The sequence below is a fragment of the Triturus cristatus genome, chromosome 4_1 (assembly GCF_964204655.1).
Source record: "Triturus cristatus chromosome 4_1, aTriCri1.1, whole genome shotgun sequence".
NCBI lineage: Eukaryota > Metazoa > Chordata > Amphibia > Caudata > Salamandridae > Triturus > Triturus cristatus.
This window is the reverse complement of record NC_140585.1, coordinates 297,087,331-297,110,579: the sequence shown is the minus strand read 5'-3', so window position 1 is coordinate 297,110,579 and position 23,249 is coordinate 297,087,331. Positions and strand designations below refer to the sequence as shown.

Below are 23,249 nucleotides of genomic sequence, written 5' to 3'. Positions count from 1 at the left end.
TGGTCGCCCGACATGCGATGGAACTGAGGTGGCATGGCTGGAGGGGCAGACTCGAACGGGAGGGAGTAGCCCATTCGGACGATTTGCAACACCCACCTGTCCGAGGTAACGGAACGCCAGTGGGGGAGGTGATGGCGTGGGGTGTGCCCCAAAGCTCAGACTAGGAAGGCTTCGAGGCGGATGCTGCGGGAGCGGAGGTGGACTGACCCGCACGCTGCCCCCGTCCCACCACGTCCGCGGCGAGGTTGGTTCTGTGCAGGCTTCTGGCGGAACGATTGTGTCGGGGCACCCCTTCCGTGGCCACGAAAGGAACAAAAAGCAGACATGGCTGGTCGCATGATGGAGAGACCCAAGGACTTGGCCGAAGCCCGGGAGTCCTTAAAACGCTCCAGCGCACTATCTGCCTTATCACCAAACAGGTGAGTACCATCAAAGGGCATGTCCATAAGAACTCTGAACATCCCCTGAAAACCCAGTGGACCGCAACCAGGCGTGGCGACGGAGGGCCACTGTTGTGGAAATCGCCCTACCCAGTGAGTCCCTGGTGTCTAGTCCACACCGGATGGCAAACTTTGCTGCATCTTTCCCCTCAGCAACAGTCTGGGAAAGCACTGTCCGGACCTCCTCCGGACACTGAGGCAGCACCTGCGCAACCGTCTCCCACACAGCGTGGGAGTAGCGACCCAAGAGGCACGCGGTGTTCACCGACCGCAGCCCCAAGCTGGCAGAACAAAACAGTTTCTTGTCAAACTGTTCCAGCTTCTTGGACTCCTTATCCAGCGGGGCGGTTGGGAATGCGCTTTGGCAAGTGGAGGCCTGGATGACCAGACTCTCCGGAGTTGGGTGGGTTGTCAAAAAAGCAGGGTCACCCGGGGCCGGGCTATGACGCGTAGCTACATTTTTATCCATGGGAACCCCCGTTGCTGGTCATCAATACATCAGTTAACACCTCATTGAATGGCAGCCGGGGCTCCATAGAGCTTGCCGCCGGCTGAAGTACTTCAGTGAGGAGATTAATTTTGAGGGGCACCATAGGCACATCAAGGTCAAGGGCCTCAGCCGCTCTACGGAGCACCATATTGTATGTGGCGCCCTCCTCCATAGCCACAGCAGGAGGAGAAAGAAAACCAGGTTCAGAGGAGAGGTCAAAGCCACCTGTATCCTCCAACTCTTCTGTCCATTCCTGTTCGGATCCGCACTGCCGTGCGAGAGGGTCCTCGGACCCCTCCCAGTCGTCCCCGTCCTCCACTGCCCGTGGAACAGGCTGTGGTGGCGGGAGAGGGACAGGGGTATAAAAAGGGTCAAATGGCGCCGGTCCGGCTTCGTGTCCCAATTAGGGTCCTAACTAGGGACAAAATTGTCGGGGAAACCGGGCAAGGGCGGTGGTGGAACGAACGGAACCCACTGCGGCGTAAAGAACGGAGCTGTGGGCGGCGCCGAAGCTGCCGGCGGAAGACCCTGCGGCGCCGGGGCCAGAGCCGCTGGCGGCACCGGTAACGGAGCCGGCGGCAAGGGAGGGCCCTCGGCTGGGACCGCGGGGCCCGAAGGCGCGTTGGCGGGAGCCCTAGGCCTGAAAAGGCGGTCCATGGCAGCAAGAAAAGCTTGCACCTGGGGGAGGTGTTCCCAGTCCCCTCATCCGCATCCGGAGACCGACGGGGGGACGTTGGAGAGCAACAACGCTTATTCGACTTCTTCTTATGAGGTCTCTTACCCGATTCAGAGTGTGAAGACTTCGACCCAGAGGAGCGATGATGGCTCCGCGGTAGGTCCCTCGATCGACCCCTGGACCTCAAACGGCACGGAGACTACTGCCAGGCCTACAGCAGCTCACGGGACCGCTCCCGTAAGGCCTTCGGAGCCATGGCCAGACAGTCGGAACATGACTGGGAGTTACGGCCGCGCTCCAGACAGTAGAGACAGAAGGCATGGGGGTCGGCCACCGACATCGTATGGTGACCGGTGTGAGAAGTTGGCCTGATGTATGATGTCACTAGTTCTAGTGTACACCTTATATCAGTCCAAACAACCCTTATGGTGATTGGTTGTAAAGTCAACCTTATAGACCAGCTATCCTAGTGGTAGCATGGACAAGAGCAGTCTTAGGCTAAACTCTGAATGGCATGTGAAGCCAGCTGTGATACCATATATAATCCCTTGAATACCAAATGAAAGGACACCACAACAGATATATATATAAAATAAAGTGTATTTATTCTAGTCAAACCCTCAGCACTCTTTATGAGATTAGAGGTAAGTACAACACAGTCTTATTCAAGCATACATTAAGTCACACAGGTAAGTAATACAGTTAGGCCCTAGGGGCCACGCAAACCATAAGGACCACTGTCACGGAAATAGGATAGGTCTAGGCCTAGGGAATCGCTGGGGCTACACTACACTAGCAACAGTTAGGAAGTGGGAGGCCCACGGGATTCAGGTGCAGAGTGGAAACACTCACGCGTAATGCGTAAAAGTCGATAGAATTACTAGCAGTTAGAAATTAACAGTTTAAGGACACTTCTGAAGCAGCTAGAGAGTCAAGACTCGGAAACTAGACCCTAGGATAGTCACTACCCTTGTGAGCACCGAAGTACCCAAGTTACCTAGCCCACGCACTGCGGGTGCATAGGTGTGAACTTGCGTCGGGTTTCGTCGTGGACTTCTATGGATGCCTGAAGGAAAGTTGCTGACAGGCGGTCATTGAAGAGTGTCCGGTGGATCCCAAGGCTGGGATCAAGAAGAGAGGATACCTGCAAGCAGAAGGGACAGAGTCAAGGTCACTAGCCAGTGACCACGTGGAACCAGGAAGGAACCAGGCGATGTCTTGAAGATTGCAGGTGAAAGGTGAAGCTTGTCGCTGCAGCCACGGGTACCAGAAGACGTCGAGGACGACCAGGACCAGGAGGCGAGCTGTCCCACGAAGGCTCTTGCTGTCGGCGGCGTCGAAGTCGAACTAGGACTCACCAAGCCTTGGCAAGCGGAACCCACGAAGAACGGAGGACTTGCTTCTGGTGCAGACCAGGAAGGTCTGGGGTGCTTCTCTTTTGCAAAGAAGCGGGAGCCAGTCTGGAGGAGCCAAACCAGCAGTGAAGATTTCAAGGTGTGTCGTCACAAAGGCCGCTAGCCAACGGGCAAGCAACCGGACAGACGCGGCAAGCAGGAAAATGCAGAAGGGCCCCACGCAGGACTCGTGGAGTGTGGGGGGCTGATCTTCGGTGCAGATGGTGCTTGTGGTTGGGGCTTCTCAATCCCCGGTGCACAACTTCGAGGGTGCCTCAGAAGCTGCGCTGGAAGATACTAGCCACTTTTCCCAGGTAGCCGGTCCCACGTCTCTCGTCGCCTCCACGGATCTCCGCTCGGCTGTGGATGTGGATCAGGGTCGGAGAAGTCTGGAAGTCAAGGCTCTGGTCGGGCTCTGCAGTCGGTCCCTCGTAGAACTTCAGCAAAGCAAAGGGTAGTCTCTTGATGGTGCCTGTTTGCACAGGGTAGCCACTCCTTGGCCACAAGGGAGATTCTTCAGTCTTCTTTCGTCGAATGTCGAAGGTCCAGAGTTTCTGTTCAAGTTGCAGGTTCAGGATAATCTAATCTCCTGGGGCCCAGCTACCACTCTTATACTAATCTGGGGGGCTGGGTTGCCTGCTAGGTCACGCCTTATGGGTGGGACCTGGGAGGGGGGTGGTTACACCCTCTTCCCTTTGTCCAGTTTCGCGCCAGAACTGGGGCTGGAGTGCCCCAGCACCGGTTTGAACTGGACTATGCATGGAGCACCTTGGGTGCCCCAGGCAGTGTCTCGTTTCATTCATCCCTCCCTGCCCCAATACACTAAGGCCTGTCTGGGGTGGTGCTCGCACCTCCCAAGGCAGGAAACCTATTGTCCAAGCCTCCCTTGCCGGGATCACTCCCAGCAGCAGGAGGTCAGACTTGTGTCGTGGCAGCAGCATCCAGTTTGTGATGCTGGGGCTCTGGTTAACTTTAACCGGGTAAGTAGGTTACAACATGTCTTCTCCCTCTAGAAGGGAGGGATAATATCCTCATCCCCAGAAATGGGATGGGGGTATTATTCCAAAGTGTTAGACACCTTACACGACATGTTTTGATAAAGCCAAACCATAGTTACCACAACCGTTTAAGATTATAAGGCACTTTGAGTATATGGTAGGCTATATCATAGAACAGCTATAAGGACATGGTTCCGAAAGCTGCAGACAGGCTCAGCTCATGCTAGGGCACCATCTCACATGTTACCAAGCACTCTGCCTCCAGGATTGTTAAGGCCTGCCATAGGAGTGGCTGATAGGTACACATGTCTATATGTAAGTTAGGTATAGGAATACTACACCTAAGCAAGGAGTGATTACACGACCTTGCCCCAGCTGAGTGATCAGCCAGTTGTGTCATAATGGAAGGCCAGGCCAGGGGTGGCATAATACATGCTGCAGTCCCTGGTAGGCCTAGGGTACACCTATGCCCTGGGTACCCAAGGTACACTGTACAGGGGCTAATAAGGTGATCCTATCCAAATGGGTTATGCACCTAAAGTACATAGTATCAATTTAGAGAGAGAACAGCAGGGCTGTGGGTCTGATTAGCAGGCCCACAGCCTCATCTAAGTCGAAAACCAGTAAAGCAAAAGCAAAAAGTGGGGGTGAACATAGAAAGCAGACCCTACTCTCCTACAACCGGCCCCGCAGGATTTAAACCCAGGCATCGATACGTGGCACCAGGAGTCAAAGACTCAAAATTGAAAGACAAAAAGTCTCAAAAGTTAGTCAAAAAGTGACTGGGGTACGTGCTCCAACCGGAACTGCGCTTGCTTGCGCGAAAGAAAGAACTGACGTCAGCGCACATGTGTGGCGCCTAAGTAGTCTCCGTGACGTCATCTTGGCACATACGACGCCAGCGACGGACGCAGAGCCGCACAACGCCACCTTCCGGCGCGCAGGGGTACTGCTGACGAAAACTTTCCAGATCCAGTCTGACACCTGGGGATATTCTAAGGTAAGGAATCTATCACTAACGTGTCTCTTTCAGATCCAGCCTAGAAATGTATCCAAGTGCCAAATCTTTATAGAAGGGCACCTGGCCGCCAGGAAGTAGGAAGATCAAATGTAGTCAGCTGCAGCTCGAGCAATCTCCAAGCATAGTACGTATAGACGGAGTAGCTTGGGTACAAGACCCTGCTCTGCTGCTGCAACAGAAGATACCCCCGAAGTGGCAGGGGGATCAGAGGACAGATGCTCATGCCCAGACGTTCCAGGTAATGCACTCTCCTGGCCCAGTCCGGCACTGGGATGACTTGGTCCAGGTCGTTCTTGATCTTCTTCAGAACTCTGGACAGAAGAGGCAGTGGAAATAAGGCATACAGGAATCCAGTGCTCCACTCTATGAGGAAGGAGTCTCAAAGAAACAGACTTCTTCCATGTTCTTGGCAGTGGCAAAGAGATCGAGCCAGTGTTCTCCCCACTGGCGGAAGACAACCTTCGCCACCATCGGATGTAACTGCCATTCATGATCCAATAGGCACCACTGGACGAGTGTCTGCCCTCATGTTTAAAGATCCCGCCAGGTGGTGTATGATTAGGGAAATGCCTCCTGGCACAGGACGGAGGACTCCAATTTGCCCTGTTAGTTTAAATACCACATGGCAGTAATGTTGTCTGTGAAGACCCAAACCAGTCTAACCGTCATGGATGGCAGCAAGACTTCCAACACCAAGCAAATTGCCCGCAACTCCATTAGGGTGATGTGAAGGATGGGTCTGCACAAGTGCCCTCTGAGCACCACCTCTGCCAGATGACCTCACCAACCCGAGCAGCGATACATCAGTCACCACTTTCAGCTCTGGGTGAGGTAGTGAGAGGTGGCTGTCGCTGGAATAATGCAGTCGAGGAGCCACCACTGCAGATTTCTAAAAACCTGGATGGAATCAGACAGGCTCCTTGGTCCTGGGACAACATGAGTTCAGATCCACTGCAGAGCCTGCACATACCATCTGCAAGATCGACAAACAGATTTAGGAGGCCAATAGGCCAGGAAGCCTCAGAGCCACCCTCAATGAGACCCAAGATTGAGACTGACACAGCTGGATCAGAGCCTGAATATTATAGGCTTGTTGTTTAAGAGGGAAGGTCCAAAAATGCACATGTATCCTGTATGGCTCAGATGAATGGGTGCCTATGTGAAAGAGTCAGGTGTAACTTTGGTACTCTGATATAGAAACTCAAACAATTAGGCACCTTAGCCATTGTCTGACGAGCCTGCAATTAACAGCCAGTCATTGAGGTAGAGGAAGACTGATACCCGAACCTCCAATGGTATGCTATGACCACACCATCACCTACGTAAACACTCGAGGGTCACTGGTGAGGCCGAAAGGGACCATGGCAAATGTAAAAAAAATACTTGTGGCCCACCTTGATCTGCAGGTAGCGCTTGTGGACGTGAACATGGAGTTGGTGCTTTGCAGGTCCAACACAATCATCCAGTACCCTGGAATTGAGGTATTGGAGACCTAAAATAGGATGAAGGCCTCCACTCTTTTTCAGTGCTAGGAAATAACAGGAGTTACACCCAGTTCGGTCTCAGAGACGTGAACTCTTCTCTATGGCTCCTTTCACTGAAGGAGCTTTAACAGTCTGCAGCAAAATGGACAAATTTACTTAGGAAAACCACTCTAATGTATGGGAATAAAGGTAGTGAGACTGAAAGGCATGGCAGGGCTTAACCCCTTTGTACTATCTGCAGGACCAACCTGTCATGTTATGGCCTGTCATCAATGAGAAAATGACTGACTATGCCTCCTATAGGGAGGTCGTGTGCAGCTAAAGACAAACTAAATCAGTTTGGAAGCTGCTGCCAGAGGGGCTGGGAGGTGTGCTGTGCCTGCATGCCTGAACACAGTCTGCTGGAGCCCCTATCCCGACCCTTTGAAGGAGACTCTGGTGCCTGTTTTTGAGGTGGTGGGCCTTGAATCTGCCTGTAAGCAAAGCCCCTAGCAATGCCTCTAAAGGGGCTAAATTGTTGGGGAATCTGCCTTGCGGCTGTGAAGAGACCAAGGAAGCGTACAGTGGGTCTACTTTCTTTAAAGTGCTGAGGGGCAGAGTCGGCCTTGTCACCAAATCGGTGAGTCTCCTCACAAAGGTTTATCCATGAGCGGCACTTTGAAGTCACCCAAAAAGCATGTGTCATGAGGGAGCACCACGCTAGTACTACCCGCTCTGTTTAAATAGTCAGCCGTGTCCAAGTATGAAAAGATTACAGATTTCGCTGCGTCCTTGCCATATTGAATAGTTTGTGTCAAATTGGTGAATAATACTGTTAGGACTGCCGGCAAGACCTCTGTGACTATTTTCTAACCCATGAGAGTACCGACCCTGGCAAACCGTCAGGTGATGAGAACATCCTCTTTCCAAAAGCCCCAATTCTTATCGACTCTGTGTTGGGGATGCGGGTCTGAGGCATTGTACCACCTGCCTGTTGACAAGCAGGTGGGAACAGGGTTTAGGCCAAGTATCCATGAGGGTGTCAGTCAGTGCTTCATTAAATGGCAGCAAAGGTTCGGATGAGGTCTGTTTGGTTTGTATAAGCTCAGTGAGGATGTTGGTTTTCACCTCAAAAAAAGGCATTGCAAGTCTAGAACTTTAAAGTGCTTGTCTGATCACTATGGCGAATGAGGTTGGCTATTCCATAGATGGCCCAGTGGAGGAACCCATTCCTGTGTCAGAGAAAGTATCCAACCCACTGGCTTCTTGTAGATCCTAAAAAAAATGATCATACTGTAAAGGAAATTCATCCCGATCACTGTCATCATTACAAAAAACTGGTTGACTCTGGTTAAAGTCGGATCGAAAACATTGGAGTGGTGGGGGATGGTTCCTAGGCAAAAGTACTGTCTTAACAGTCAGAATGGATTTATGTGCATCTGAACTATTTGGGGCGCCCCTTCGCAGAAGGATGAGACTATTTTGGTTGCTCTATCCTTGGGCCACTATCGACATGGCAGGAACCAGCACGGATTATGGTGCCAGGGATGGAGTCAGCTCCTAAGTTGCAGATGAACCCAAGCGGTTTCAGGATGCACAGACCGCGCCGGGAGCAGATCTGCTGACCATATCCTGACTAGAGGCCTCCACAGATCCAAGGGGGACCGAACGCATATCTGAGTGAACAGGCAGGTTGCCAAAGATTCTTAGCATGCCCTCCTTAAATGTCTCAACTTGCTGGGGCGTTGCTGACAGACTTGGAAATTCAGAGTGCATCGGCATCAGCTGCGGAATGAATTCCTCAGTGAAGGACCACAAGTAAGATCGAGGGGCACCTTGACTTCCTCATGAGTCGCATAACTTCTTAGAAGGAGAGTGGCGAGGGTGGCTTAAGACTCGCTTGCACTTGTTATGCTTCTTTTGGGACTTGGACTTAGCCAAAGAATTGTACCTTGATGACTTGGACACTGTCGCAGTAGCAGCCTAGAGAGCAGGAACTGGTCAATGACCTCTACTTTGAGCTGGTCTTAAGTGACTTCCTGCAGTGTTTGCTGACATACAGCTTGGCTTCACACTCCCAGAACTTGGAGTGCATAAGGGCACATGTCACCCGACTAAGTCGTAGACCGAAACCAAACACCTTGTGGGGATCTGTAACAGACCTCTCTTTGCGACAGTCCCTACAAGGCTTAAATTAAACCCTGTAGTTTTAGGAGAGGAAATGTTCCCTTACACACTGGAGAGAAGTTTAGAGGGAAAAAAACTCATCAACTGACAAGAAAAAGTTAGGAGCTAGCTCCGGATCTGCACATGAAGGCACCAAAGTCAGTGCTCATGAGTGGTGCTTAAATTCGGCGTCAGTCGTCACTTCTGTGGCCGATCAGAGTTGATACAGAGCTACAAGACATCACCTACTTGCAACCAGTGGTTATGCTGAAAGATTTTCATAATCCAGTCTGGCGGCCTAGGGATATTAACAAAGTGAGGAAACTTCAGTTAGAAGTATCAATCAGAACTAGTTGCTTGCTTAAAACCTTTAAATGCGATTTTGTGTGTATTTACATTTATATTGTGTGACTCCCCTTAAAATTCACTTCTAGAGATACCATTGTTTCACTTATTCAAGATGTGTGCTGAAGCACAGCAGCACCCAAGACAGAGGTTTTGCGTAACCTGACTTGTAAAGAGGGGAAGAATTGGGAGTAAAAAGTGCATCCAATGAGCAGCTCAGCAACTTAAGGATACGTTTAAAGTTAACTATAAGAAGCCCAGTTGAGAGACAGCAGTGAAGTAGAACACAGGTATCACCGACTTTAGTGACATTTCAGTCAGGAGCTGTCAAACAAGTCTAGATCAGAATGGGCTTTAAAACATCCACATTAACACAATTACCATTGCTACATCATTCCCAGACAAACAGCAAATTAAGATGGAGGCTTAAAGGACTTTGAACATTATGCTCCTACCATTTTTTTTTTTTAAATATATTTTTTATTTCATCATGAAGAAAAATACAGCTGAAGCTTAAAATCTCCATACTTGTAATACAATGAATATGTGTCTGTATATAGCGAATAAAAACCATTATCAGCTAAGACCATATACCAAAAAAAACCCAGAGCAACATGAAGTCTATATACAGGCAATAAAATATTGCTAAAGATTTAGGACATTTACGATTGACTCTCGCTCTTACCATCTTCTAGGTCATAGGCGTAAGAGGACAAGCGCAGCGTTGCATTGCAGTAGTCACACTTAAAGCAGCTTCGATGGAAGAACTTGGCTTCAGCGCTTAGACGCTCCATGACATACACCCTCTTTCCACAGAAGTAGCAGACATCACTTCCACCAATATTCTGTGGAAACTCCTTCCTGAAAGAGCACTGTGAAAGAAGGAAGAGAGTGAAAGCTCTACCCTACACAATGGGTTACACACAAGGCAAACTCCATACAAAAATTATAACATATTTTACTTACAAGTCTGAGGTACTCCTGGCCTCTGTCCTAATTAAGTCTGAACCGAAACTGGATAGCAACACGTGGTTACATTTCCACAGCAATATGAGTATATATTGCACACTCAGAACCTCCCTACACAAATGTGTCTGGAAATCACCAAATTAAACGCTCCGAGTAAACATGGTATACATCCGAAATCTTGTACCTTCGTATAATCTACTTCTATTTTATCCTACAGAAGTCAACAGCGTGAGGTCTGAAATGTGGACAGTGTGGACAAGGGAGCGAGGATGCTTTGCGCAACTGTAAGAAGTGACCCAAGATGCCAACAAACTAAGCTAAGCTGCAATCTTTATTTCAATGAGAATCTGCAGGATGGCTAGTGCACAACACATTACACTGGGCAGCTTTTATTGTCTAAAAGGCACTAAAATTGGCACATTACATTAAAAACCATGCTTTTCCCTCAATTAAATTTGCCATTGATTGTCCAAAGCACAGGTTCAGATTTTTCATTTTCCATGGCCGCGCAACAATCCCATTTAATGGTCTACATACACTGCACAGATATCGAAAACATTTTCAACTGTCTCCTTTACAGCAGAACAATTCAGAACTTCTAATATACCAAACGGAAAATGACTAGTCAATGTAAATCTTAACCATCTAAATGTTGTGGTATGGTTGACTCAGGCGAATCAAGCCCCATGGGAGCGACGCCCAGGGGAAGTCCGATAAGACTGGATGCAGGGGAAATCAGAACTTAAACACCTCTGAATAAAGTCTATCTAGACAAATTAACTGCAGAATAGAAGAAGAAGTGGCAAGATCAGGCACACATCAACACTAAACTGCAGAAAAATATTCAGCTCGGTGGAGGCCTATTGTGGACGTGCAAGGGGGGGGGGGGGGGGGGGGGGGGGGGAGAGGAGAGTTAACGGAACCTGGTTAATCGGTTAGGTATACATATTGTATGTAATTCCGAACTCACATATTGTGCTGAAAAACAAGAAGAATTTGATATATAGCTGTAATGCAATGTGGAATTTGATGTGACTGAATTCAATAAAATAGGTTTGTGTTTTTTAAAATTACATTTTAGGTCGTACAATGCACCTTAGGCGACGTCAGATTATTAGTCAAGGCCTCAATAGATCCACAGGCAGCTCAACGCACATGCCACTTTATTTTTATGCAATGCATTTTATAAGGGTAAACAGAAGTATCATAAACCGCAAGTCACTTTATTCCGCACCTTAAATTTTGATGGAAGCAAGACTGGCAGGTTGCGGTCTCCTCCCCGAGAGACGTAGCAGTCCAGGCAAGGCTACGCTTAGTACAACTCAAATTTCTGCACAGGATCTACATCACGAGTCCGGGCCTGGTACGCATGGGAAGAGCAGATAATGGGGAGTGCAGACGTGGGTGTGGGGAGGTCGGCACGTTTATACACATCATATGGGACTGTATAAACATACGATTTTACTGGCAAGCCATACATCGCACTCTACGGGAGGTACTCCATATTGACCTGCAGCCCGAGGCCCGCAGATGTCTCAAACATTTGGGAACCCACTGATCTCACCTCCTATGCTACACAATGGGCAACTCTGGCTTGGATTGCAAAAAGGAACATCGCACAGCATTGGGGGGCCCGTCAATCACCCATGTTGGGAAGGAGGACCTGGACTGATGTATGTTCAGGGAGAGGTCGGTCTATGTTGCAAGGGGGAACCCTGGGAAATGGAATGGAGTGTGGGGGCCATGGAACCACTACAGAGGTGATATCTGTACTCCACCGACTCCTTTGCATGGGTCTGAGACTCTTGAGACATCTTGATCTGTCTTACATTGTGAAATATGAATTGTTTTACTGTGTACCAGATTGGAAATTCGGAACTTGTATGGTTTACTGCTCGTGAAAGTCAATGGTGAATTATGTCACTGATGTTCAATAAAAAACTGTTAAAAAACAACAAAAAATGTGATGGAAGAAAAGGAAGGAAGGGAAAAGAGAAAAAAAAGAGGATGTGCTATTCAGGAGCGCTTCGTTCTCTTTTTTTTCTTCTCTCTTAACACAAAGCAGGACGTCTAAAGAAGCCTTGAGAATAATATCATTTAATGTCAATGGCCTTAACAACAAGCGCGGAACTAAGGCAGTCGGCAAATGTCTAAGAGGTCATACCCCTAATATCATGCTCTTACAGGAAACACACTTTACGGACAGAAACAAAAACAGTTCTAGTAAATTTCTCCAACAATGGGCTGGGATTTTCTGTTTATCGAATGCTAGGGCTGCCCACAGAGGTTTTGGGATATTTATCAGTAAGCGCCTTCACTTCCAGACAAAATTATGCAGATAGATTCAGAGGGAAGATGGGCGTTCATTAATGGAATGATAAATAAAACAAAGTTAAATTTATGCTCCAATATCCGGGAATCCATTACCCTTGATTGAACGAAAACAGGCCCTAATAAACATCCCAGGTCAGGTAATTCTGAAAGGAGACTTACAATGTTTGCAAAACGTGTTATTAGACACATCCTTTACAGGTCGGCAAAACGTGTTATTAGACACATCCTTTACAGGTCGGAGACAAAATAAGTCCCAAACGGCCAAGGTTCTAGCCAATTGGAAGAGGAAGTTAGATTTGATTGACTTATGGCGCACTCCGTATCCTAAGAAATGTGAATTTTCGTGTTTTTTGGCAAAATAGAAAACAGCTTCTAAAGAACAAGTTACTTACCTTCGGTAACGCTTTTTCTGGTGGATACAGTATCTGCCTGTGGATTCATCACCTTGTGATTATCATCCCCTGCGCCAGCATTCCACAGAATTTTTCCTAGTTCTCCACGCCGACGTGGACGTCATAATACCACGGCTCCGTTCGCGACTCCATATGACGTCACCGGAGCCATAAGAGAGCCACGTCGGCGTGATGACTTCAGTTCCACCCATTTTTTCCGTGCCTCTGAGGCGAACAGGTGGACTGACACAGACTCCAGTATACATAGAACACAACATTTGAACCAATATATACAGCACAGAGTCAAAAAGGAAAGCTAAAAGCATCAGCATTTCCTATAAATTTACTAGATAGAAAATACAATGAATAAACAATCAGCCAAAAAAGGTATCTTTTTAGGTATACAAAGGTGGACAACGGGGAGGCGGGTGGGTCAGTGAGGAATCCACAGGCAGATACTGTAACCACCAGAAAAAGGGTTACCGAAGGTAAGTAACTTGTTCTTCAGATGGATACATCTGCCAGTGGATTCCTCACCTTGTGAATAGATTCCCACAGCAGTCCCACTCCTGGAGGAGGGTGTCCACCTTCCTATACCAAAAAGTCCTGCAAGACAGAGCACGCAAAATGGCCCTCCCTCCTCATCTCAGAGTCTAAGCAATAATGCTTTGCGAAAGTATGGAGGAAGGCCCAAGTCGCGGCCTTACAAATGTCTGCAACTGGAACACCCCTGGCCAAAGCAGAGGTGGAAGACTTAGCACTAGTAGAATGAGCTCTAATACCCTCAGGTGGAACCTTACCAGCCAGGGCGTAGCAGATCTTTATGGTTAGGATGATCCACCTGGACAGAGTGCGCTTGTGCACAGCTTTGCCTTCTGAGTGTCCAACATAGTCCACGAAGAGCTGATCTTCCAAACGTATATCTTTTGCTCTGTCCAAATAAAAGCTCACTGCTCTTTTAGGGTCCAAGCGGTGAAGTCTCTCCTCCTCCTTGGAAGGGTGAGGGGGAGGATAAAACTCAGAGAGAGTTATGGACTGCCCCAGATGAAATGGAGTAACTACATTAGGTAGGAAAGCAGCCCTGGTCCTGAAGACCATCCTTTCAGCATGTAAGGATAAAAACGGGGGTTTAGAACTAAGAGCTTGAAGCTCACTCACCCTCCTTGCTGAGGTTATGGCTACAATAAAGACCGTTTTAAAGGGCAACAGCCTCAAATGACAGCTATGAAGTAGTTCAAAAGGGGACCCCATCAAAAAAGCTAAAACAAGATTAAGGTCCCAAAGGGGGTAGGTGGAAACCTATTAGTAAGACCTTTGATAAATCTTAAAACAATAGGAGATTTAAATAACGACGGCTGATCTGGAAGACACAGAAAAGCAGATAAGGCTGATTAATAGCCCTTAACTGTCACCACAGCAAAATCCCTGTTGAGCCAAGGAAAGAGCAAACTGAAGCACATTTGACAAGTGGGCCTTTAAAGGGTCAATGGATCTCTCTCCACACCATTTTACAAACTTAGACCATCTATAGGAATAAATTGAATTAGTGGAGTGTCGCCTGGATGATAATATAACATTCACTACCTCCGGTGGGAAAGAGAAAGAACTCAGGTTGCCCCGTTCAATCTCCAGGCATGAAGGTGCAGGCTCTGGAGGTGGGGGTGTAGAACCTGCCCCTCCGACTGCGAGAGGAGGTCTGCCCTGAGAGGGAGATGGAGCGGAGGGTGTGACAAAAGGTTAAGTAGATCTATGTACCACACCCTTCGTAGCCAATCCGGGGCGATCAATATAACTTGGGCCCGGTCTTGGCGAATCTTCCTCAGAACCCGAGGAATCAAGGGTATGGGAGGAAACGCGTAAAGGAGTTGTGAGCCCCAATTCAACTGAAACGTGCCCCCCCAACGCCCCCTGCATCGGAAACTGGAGACTGCAGAATGACGGGCAATGCGCATTCTCTTGAGTGGCAAACAGGTCCATCCGAGGAGTCCCCCACGTCCGGAAGATGTGCTGAACTACCTCTGGATGAAGCCTCCACTCGTGGTCGACGGACAACGGTCGACTGAGACTGTCCGCACGAAAGTTCAGCACCCCGGCCAGATGATTCACCATCAAGCAAATCCGATGGTCCTGAGCCCAGGACCAGAGTCGCAAAGCCTCTCTGCAGAGACGGTACGACCCTACTCCTCCCTGCTTGTTGACATATCACATCGCGGTAGTGTTGTCCGTCGTGACCTGAACCAACTGACCGCGAAGGGAAGGGAGAAAAGCCTTGAGCGCCAAACGTATAGCCCGCAAATCTAGAAGATTGATATGAGACAATCTTTCCTCTGGAGACAAAAGACCTTTGATCTCCAGATCCCCCAGACGAACACCCCACCCTAGGGTGGAGGCTTCCGTTATCACTGTGGCCACCGTTGGTGGAAGATGAAAGGGCTTTCCTTGAGACAGATTGCCCTCCACGCTCCACCAAGACAGATCCGCTGCAGCTTCTCCGGAGATCCTGACTGACTCCCTGAGAACTCCGTTGTGCTGATACCACTGCCTGCGGAGACACCACTGGAGCGCCCTCATGTGCCAGCGTGCATGGTTGACCAACAGAATGCAGGAGGTGAACAGACCGAGCAGACAAAGGACCTTCAGAACTGGAACAACCGCTCCATTGTAGAATAAAGGGATCATCTCCTGAAAGTCGAGAATTCTTTGAGGAGGAGGAAATGCTCGACACACAGTAGTGTCCAGAACTGCCCCTATGAACAGGTTGCGCTGAGAGGGCACCAGGTGAGATTGGGGCACATTGATTGAAAAACCCAAGTTGAAAAACAGATGAGATGTTACCTGCATATGATGTTGCACCATCTCTGGCGACTCTGCTTTCAGTAGCCAGTCATCCAGGTAGGGGAAAACCGGAATCCCCGACCTCCTGAGATGGACAGCCACCACCGCCATCACTTTGGTGAAGACTCGAGGTGCAGTAGTAAGACCAAACGGGAGGACCGCAAACTGGTAGTGTTGCGACCCAACCGTAAAACGGAGATACTTCCTGTGCGACTTCAGGATTAGAATGTGGAAATACGCATCCTGCAAGTCGATCGACACCATCCAGTCTTCTTGCTGCAAAGCCTGAATAACCCGAGCAAGGGTTAGCATCTTGAATTCCTCCTACTTCAGGTAAAAGTTCAAGACTCTGAGGTCCAGGATCGGACACAATCTGCCATCCTTTTTGGGAATCAGAAAATACTGGGAGTAGCATCCCTGACCCCTTTCCTGCTCTGGAACCACCTCTATCGCACCTTTTTGCAGCAATGCAAGAACCTCCTTCTGCAGAAGAAGCAGATGGTCCTCTGAGCAAAAACCTTGGCAAGGAGGGTAAGGGGGAGGAGATTCCTAAAAGGGAAGGGCGTACCCATTCTCCACAAGGTTTAAAACCCAAAGGTCCATCGTGACCAATTTCCAACCTTTCAGAAAGTGAGACACCCGACCCCTAACAGGCACCACATGATCCAGGATGGGGGATCTAGGGCTGCTTCCCTGTAGCATCATTGGGAGCAGAGGAGGTTGAGGAGGTGGAGATAATGCGGCCAGAACCACGTCGTCCCTTTTGTCTTCCTCTATAGGACTTAAGAGTGGATTTTGCTGCTGCCGAGGTTGACGGAAGGTGCGAAAGGAAGACCTTCCAAAACCCCTATACTTTCTGAAGCCAAAATCCTTCGACTGGGTCTGCAATCCCAAGGATTTTGCAGTCGCCCTGCTATCCTTAAACCTCTAAGGCAGAATCTGCTTTTTCTCCAAAAAGCTTTGTCCCATCAAAGGGCAAGTAAACAAGAGTGGCCTGAACATCAGGTGAAAATCCAGAAGAGCGGAGCCAAGCCGGTCTTCTTGTGGCTATGGAAGAACCCATAACTCTGGCAACAGAATCAGCCATATCTAAGCCTGACTGGATTACCTGCTTAGCTGCAGCCTGAGCGTCTGAAAGAACTTCCATAAAGCAACCCTTCTCTTCATCAGGCAATTTGGGGGCCAATTGCTTTACAGAGTCCATTAAAGCGTGAATGTAGCGGCCCAACAAACAAGTGGCATTAGTTGACTTCAGTGCCATACTAGCCGAAGAGAAAACCTTTTTAGCTGACTGTTCCATTTTCTTTGGGTCTCTGTCAGCTGGAGCTTGTGGAAATGCTCCTGAAGATTGTTTGGAGCATGATGCTTGCACTACCAAACTCTCTGGAGATGGATGTGAAGAAAGGAAGCTTGGATCCCCTGGAGCTACTCTATATCCTCTAGCCACAGCCCTTGAATCAGCAGGCGAAAAAAGTGGCTTGCGCCAAACGTCCAAGATAGTATCCAGGATGGCCTCATTAAAAGGCAACAGAGGCTCAACAGTTGCGGAATGCTAATGTAGAACCTCAGTCAATAAGTTAGGCTTATATTCAGCAGAAGGCAACTGCAAATCTAAAAGCTCCACAGCCTTCTTTATTACCAAATGGTAAGGAGCCAGCTCTTGAGGCGGAGAAGACCTCGAAGAAGAAAGTTCCCACTCAGGTGTGTCCAATCCGCTTGCCTCCTGAATTCCTTCGTTCATCCATTGATTCATCTAATTCACCTTCCTCCACTTCCTCAGTACGATACTGCTCCTCTTCAATAAGCCTCTGAGCCTCTCCGTAAACGAATCCGTGGACACGGCGTCGGTGGCGCCACATGCGGCGCAGCTGGCGCCGGCGTCGAGGGAGGCTACGACGAAGGCACACGATCCACACGAGGCCGGGAGGAAGGCTCTCCAGACGGCACCGGAAACTGCCATGACGGCGCCATCAGCATGAAGGGCATAAATGGTGCCTGAGGATAGTGTTGTGGCATGCCCAAATTGAATGCCAGCGGACCCACGGGACCTGAAGGAGCTCCGGATGGGAAGGCTGCTCTATGAAATACTCCATATGTGGCATTAAAAAATGCGACGGATCCATCGCTGGAGCTGAGAATTGTGGGAATGGATTCGATCATGTATCCAGTCGGGGAGTAACCTGCGCCGGAGCCGTCAGATCCACTACCGGAACCACTGGTTCACCTTCAGGCACAGGAGAGAGTTCAGCATCCTGATCCGGCCCGGCGTCAGAAGCTGGTGAATCCCTCGGCGCCGGAGACTGCGCCGGAGTAACCTTAGGCAAAGGAGACTTCTCCGGAGTGACATGAGGAGAAGGTGAAGGCGAAACAAAGTCCTTACCACGACGTCGAGGTGAAGGAGACTTCGAAGCCCTACCCTTTGTCGATCGGCGCCGAGACTCATGCTTCCTCTTTTTCTTATGCTTTCTTGACCTCGACGAGTGCGAAGTCAACGACTCCGGCTTCGACTTATCTCGCTTGCGACTTCTACCTTCCTTCTTTGCCTTGGCCATAAACAGCTTCGCTTCCCGTTCCTTAAGTGCCTTTGGATTCATTTTCCTGCAACAGGCACAGTCCTCCACGTCGCGATCCGACGACAAACACCATAAGCAATCTTCATGGGGGTCAGTGATGGACATGTGACCCCCACATTCCCTACACGGCTTAAAACCTGACTTCCTCGACGAAGACATGTGTTTTTTAAAAAAACAGTAACTCACAAGTTAACAACACAGTAACGCTTCAACCAAGGAGAGTGCTGGAAAACCGTTCCGCGTCAACGGCGCGGAAAAAATGGAACAGACGTCATCACGCCGACGTGGCTCTCTTATGACTCTGGTGACGTCATACGGAGTCGCGAGCGGGCCGTGGTATTATGACGTCCACGTCGGCATGGAGAGCTAGGAAAAATTCCGTGGAATGCTGGCGCAGGGGATATTCACAAGGTGAGGAATCCACAGGCAGATGTATCCATCAGAAATAGATTTATTTTTTTCGTTTCACAGAGCTTAAAATTGATTAATTATGAACACATACATAATGCTTTTTCAGATCATGCAATGGCAAGAATGGAAATCACCAGGATCAGGATAGAAAGAACCTACGCCTGTTTTTTTTAATAAAGTAAACTTGGAGGATGAGGAGTGGTGTTCAGGGGTCTATGAGGAGATCTCAAAGTTCTTTAGGTACAATACTAATGCTGCACGCACGTAGATTGTATGGGAAGCTTTCAAGGCCACAATCTGGGGGTATATCACAGTTAAAGAGATACAGCTACAGAGATACTTTTAAAAAGGCATGAATTGGAAGTTGATTTGAATTAGACCAGCATTGAGTTAAAAAAAAAAACTAGCAATATTGTAACAAAGCAATTGTTTAACCAATTCAAAATAGATATGCAAGAATATTTTTAAGCATTAGGAAGTCCTGCCAACACTGCGCCTCATGAAAGGGGTTACGAAGAGAGCGAATATACGGGTAGATTACTAGTGCGGCAGGCACAAGAACAGTACGTTAGTAATAAGATCTTATCACTAGTAGACACAAACTCAGACGAACTTAATCATATCATTAGATATTCAGAAGGCCTTTTTACAACTTCCTATTCCAAGTCTTTCAAATAAGTAAGGCCAGTGGTTGGTCACTAAATTTACCCTCGAAGAAATAGAGTAGTAAACTCACTATCCACCTGCAGGCAAAGATGGCTTCCCCGCTGAATTATATGAATAATTTGCTCCAAAAGAAATAATTTTTTTTAAATTGTCTAATTACTTATTGGAAGGAGGGGAACCTCCGCCTTCGTTTCGTATTGCAGAGGTAGTTAGTTTCCCAAAGGAAGACAAGGACAAGGAGAACATCAAGTCTTATAGGCCTATTAGCTTACTAAATGTGGATTACAACATTTTTACCAAGCTCCTAGTTAATAGGCTGAACAAACTAATAGGCTCAATTGTTCATCCAGATCAATGTGGGTTTGTGGCAGGTAGACAACTTTTTGCGAATACCAGTTTTTTCAATAGAAGCTTTAGACTATATGCAACAGAATAAAACACCAGCACAAGTGCTGCTACTAGACGCTGAGAAGGCTTTTGATTTGGTGTCATGCAAAAGGCTTTTTCGGATTCTTCGAAGATTTGGATTCCCAAAAAACTTCACACCAACGATAGCCCATTTATATGACGGTGCCATGGCGCATATAATAATCAACTCCAGGAATATAGGCACATGTAGAGTAAATATAGGCACAAACCAGGGATGTCCCGTCGCCTACACACTTTGCCTTGTTTATAGAGGCATTGGCGATAGTCATCAGGGAAAAAGCAATTATGTCCGCACCAATTAACAGGATGCCCAATATGAAACTATATGCAGATGATATTGCACTGTTGCTTAAACCTGAGGAAAATATACAGAAAGAAATATTTACGCTTTTCAAAGAATTTCAAGAATTAGGTGGATATAAGAAACAAGGTTAAGACCGAAATGTTATTATGTAATTGCACACAAGACACTTTATTATCCGAATTCCAGATAGATAAATTACTAAATTATATACCGTTAATACAGAAGATCAAGCAGTTGTTTGCCAAATGGACTCAAATGCCCCTTTCGATAATCAGATGCGTGGCCTTAATACGCATGTCAATCTAACCCCTCTTTAATTTTCTATTTTCAGCAATTCCCTGTGCATTACAGATGTTTTTTTTTTTTTTTTTAAAGAAATACAAGGTTGATTCTCAACCTTCATATTGTCAAATAAAACACCTCAATTGGCTCGAATTACTCTCTATAAGCCAACTGAGGCAGGAGGTATGTTGCTCCCTAACCTTAGGAAATATTACTTTGCAAATTTTGCACACAATTCGCACAGATTTATTAGCAGCTTTGGCTCATCCAGTATGGACAACTTTTTTACGATTAAATTTTTAAAAGAATATAACATTTTAGATTTACAGAGACTCATATAAAACCCCAGTAAAGTACGGTACAAAGTTCTGCAATGGTTATTAAAACATTACATTTTGAAAAGAATATAACATTTTAGATTTACAGAGACTCATAAAAAACCCCAGTAAAGTATGGTACAAAGTTCTGCGATGGTTATTAAAACAAAAGGCACAAATGTTTAAGTACTATAACATACCTCTGTTAACGGCTCTACACACCTATCAGATATGGGGGGGAACAACGCTTGGTCGAATTGGATATCACAAAAATGGGAAGTAAATGGATATTCCACGGTGGCCGATTTGATTAAGTTACACGCCTGGAAAAACTGGAATGAGATTGAACATGGACTGGGCAGTTATAGAGGCATACTACAATGTTTTTTTTCTCCAGATCAGAAATTTTCTAAGGAATATAGATTCTATTTTATTATCTATTAAACTAGATCTCACAGGTTTCTCCACACACCCATGACAAGATGACGCACCACAATACTTTGCGGAATATTAACGGCCTATTACATAAAATCAAGCGCACAGCAGTCCTGCGATACGCGTAGAGACACAATCCTGACATCTTACTCCAGGAAACCCACCTCCTTGGCAATCTGTCCATTCCTTGCTAGATACGGCTTCGACAGAGTCTGGCGCTCCAGCTTCACGAGGGGCTCTCGTGGGGTTGCGATCCTACAAAAGCGCAGCTTCCCCTTTGTGCTCTCCCAGGTTTCTCAGGGACCCACTCGGATGTTTTGTCGCCCTCTCTGGATCCTTAGGCGAAAGCACCCTGAACGTCCTCTCCGCTTATGTTCCAAACGCTACTCATGCACAAACATTACACTGCCTAGGCGACACTCTTGCCTCTATGCCCCCGGGAACGACGCTACTAGGAGGGGATTTCAACGCTGTCATGCAACCAACTCTCGACGCCACTGGGACTCCCACCCCGGCTTGCACCTCTCAAGCCAAACTACTTGCCGACTGGGCAGCAGCTATGGTCTCTGCGACATCTGGTGGCTCTGGAACCAGCAAGTGTCCCTCTACACTCTCATGTCTGCAGCTCACTGTACTCACTCTTGTATTGACCTGTTATTCACATCCACCCCAGAGTGCATACATGTTAGAGACAGACATCCTCCCTCCTGTCATCTCCGATCACTCACCACTGCTCCTGACCATGGAGGGGGGTCACCCACCACTCTCTGTCCGATGTGGCGAATGAAAGCATGGTTCCTTCAAGACCGCAAATTCAGAGAGGCTCTCCAGGCCAATGTGGAGGGATACTTTCTTGAGAAAACCAAGGCTCCGTCCTCTCTCCAGGTACCTTATGGGAGGCAGACAAATCCACAGTCCGTGGACATGCCAAGAGTGGCCTCAAGCCCCAACGGGTGACCAGGGATAGCAGGCTCATTCTCCTGGAAGCCCGAGCTGCCCGTCTGGAGAAAGCCACCAGCGGCTCACCCAACGACTCCCACTTGCGCCATCTGGTGCGGGTGAGAGACGGGATCAAGCAGATCTCGCTGGACTCAGCAAAGCTCCTTTGGAGGTCCTCAGTAGTCCGTATCTACGGATGGGCATTAAAAATGGGAAACTGTTGCATAGGTTGACGACCTACCCCCTGGCATCCTGGATCATTCCAAAGATCCGTGATTTGACGGGTCATTCCCTCTGCGCTCCTCGAGCCATAGCCCAAACCTTTGCAGACTACTACTCCAAACTCTACACTTCCCAAAGCCCTGAATCCTCCCTGGCTGAATTAATCAGCCGAAGAGGCCTCTACCTTCCTGCGCTATCAGCAGTCGAGTCCAATGTGCTAGAGGGTCTGATCTCTCACGAAGACATACAGGGAGCCATTTCACTGGTCTCAACTGGTAAGACTTCAGGCCCGGACGGTTACCCACAGGAATACTACTCCACATACAGAGACATTCTCACTCCTCACTTGGCCGCACTGTATGAGGAGACTATTGCAAAAGGCTCCTTTCCCTCAGAGACAGACACAGCTACCATAGTCCTCATTCCTAAGACGCAACCTCCCTCTCTGCGATGGCCGGACTATCGTCCCATCTCCCTGATTAACACGGAGGTCAACATTTTTGCAAGTCGCCCAGCGCCTCAAACCCTACCTCGACCGACTGGTCCATCCAGACCAGTGCTGGTTTATGCCGGCGCGAGGTACCCGGCACTGCCTTCAGCACCTCTACATGGCTTTGGCCAACCGGCACATAGTCACCCCTAACCTGGCACTCCTCTTAGTCGACTTCGAGAAAGCCTTTGATTCGGTCGACTGGGGCTACCTTGGGGATGTCCTGAGGGTTCTGGGCCTTGACCCCAAGTTTCGTCGTACGATACGGGTCCTATACTCCAAACCAGCCATGCGGGTACAAGTCAATGGAGTACTCTCCGATATCTTTCCTATAGGCAGAGGGACACGGCAGGGGTGTCCCCTCTCTCCCCTCCTCTTTGCCCTGGCCATGGAGCGTCTGGCCAACTGGATTCATGCCGACACTCAGATCCGGGGCTGGCGCAGGGGGGGGGGGGGGGGGTCTCTTATGAGGACAAGATATCGCTCTATGTGGACGATGTCCTGTTGTTTCTCGCTGACCCAGTCCATTCTGGCCCTCGCTGCCTGAAACTCCTGCACGCTTTCCATCAGATCTCTGGTCTGCGACTGAATACAACCAAGTCCACGTTGGTCTCCCTGCACTTGTCCAGAGACTGCTTTGATTGGCAGCCCATTATTC

General features: G+C 48.4%; 1 protein-coding gene across 32 annotated transcripts in view; it reads right to left on the bottom strand.

Annotated features, from left to right (window-relative positions):
- Positions 1-23,249, bottom strand: part of MICAL3 (microtubule associated monooxygenase, calponin and LIM domain containing 3) — a 1,875,796-nt gene that overhangs the window by 854,749 nt on the left and 997,798 nt on the right. For all 32 annotated transcript variants that reach the window (XM_085652129.1, XM_085652139.1, XM_085652136.1 and 29 more), the window contains one exon: positions 9,679-9,865. In XM_085652129.1, the coding sequence (XP_085508255.1) occupies positions 9,679-9,865 (187 nt within the window). The remainder of the gene's footprint in view (positions 1-9,678; positions 9,866-23,249) is intronic.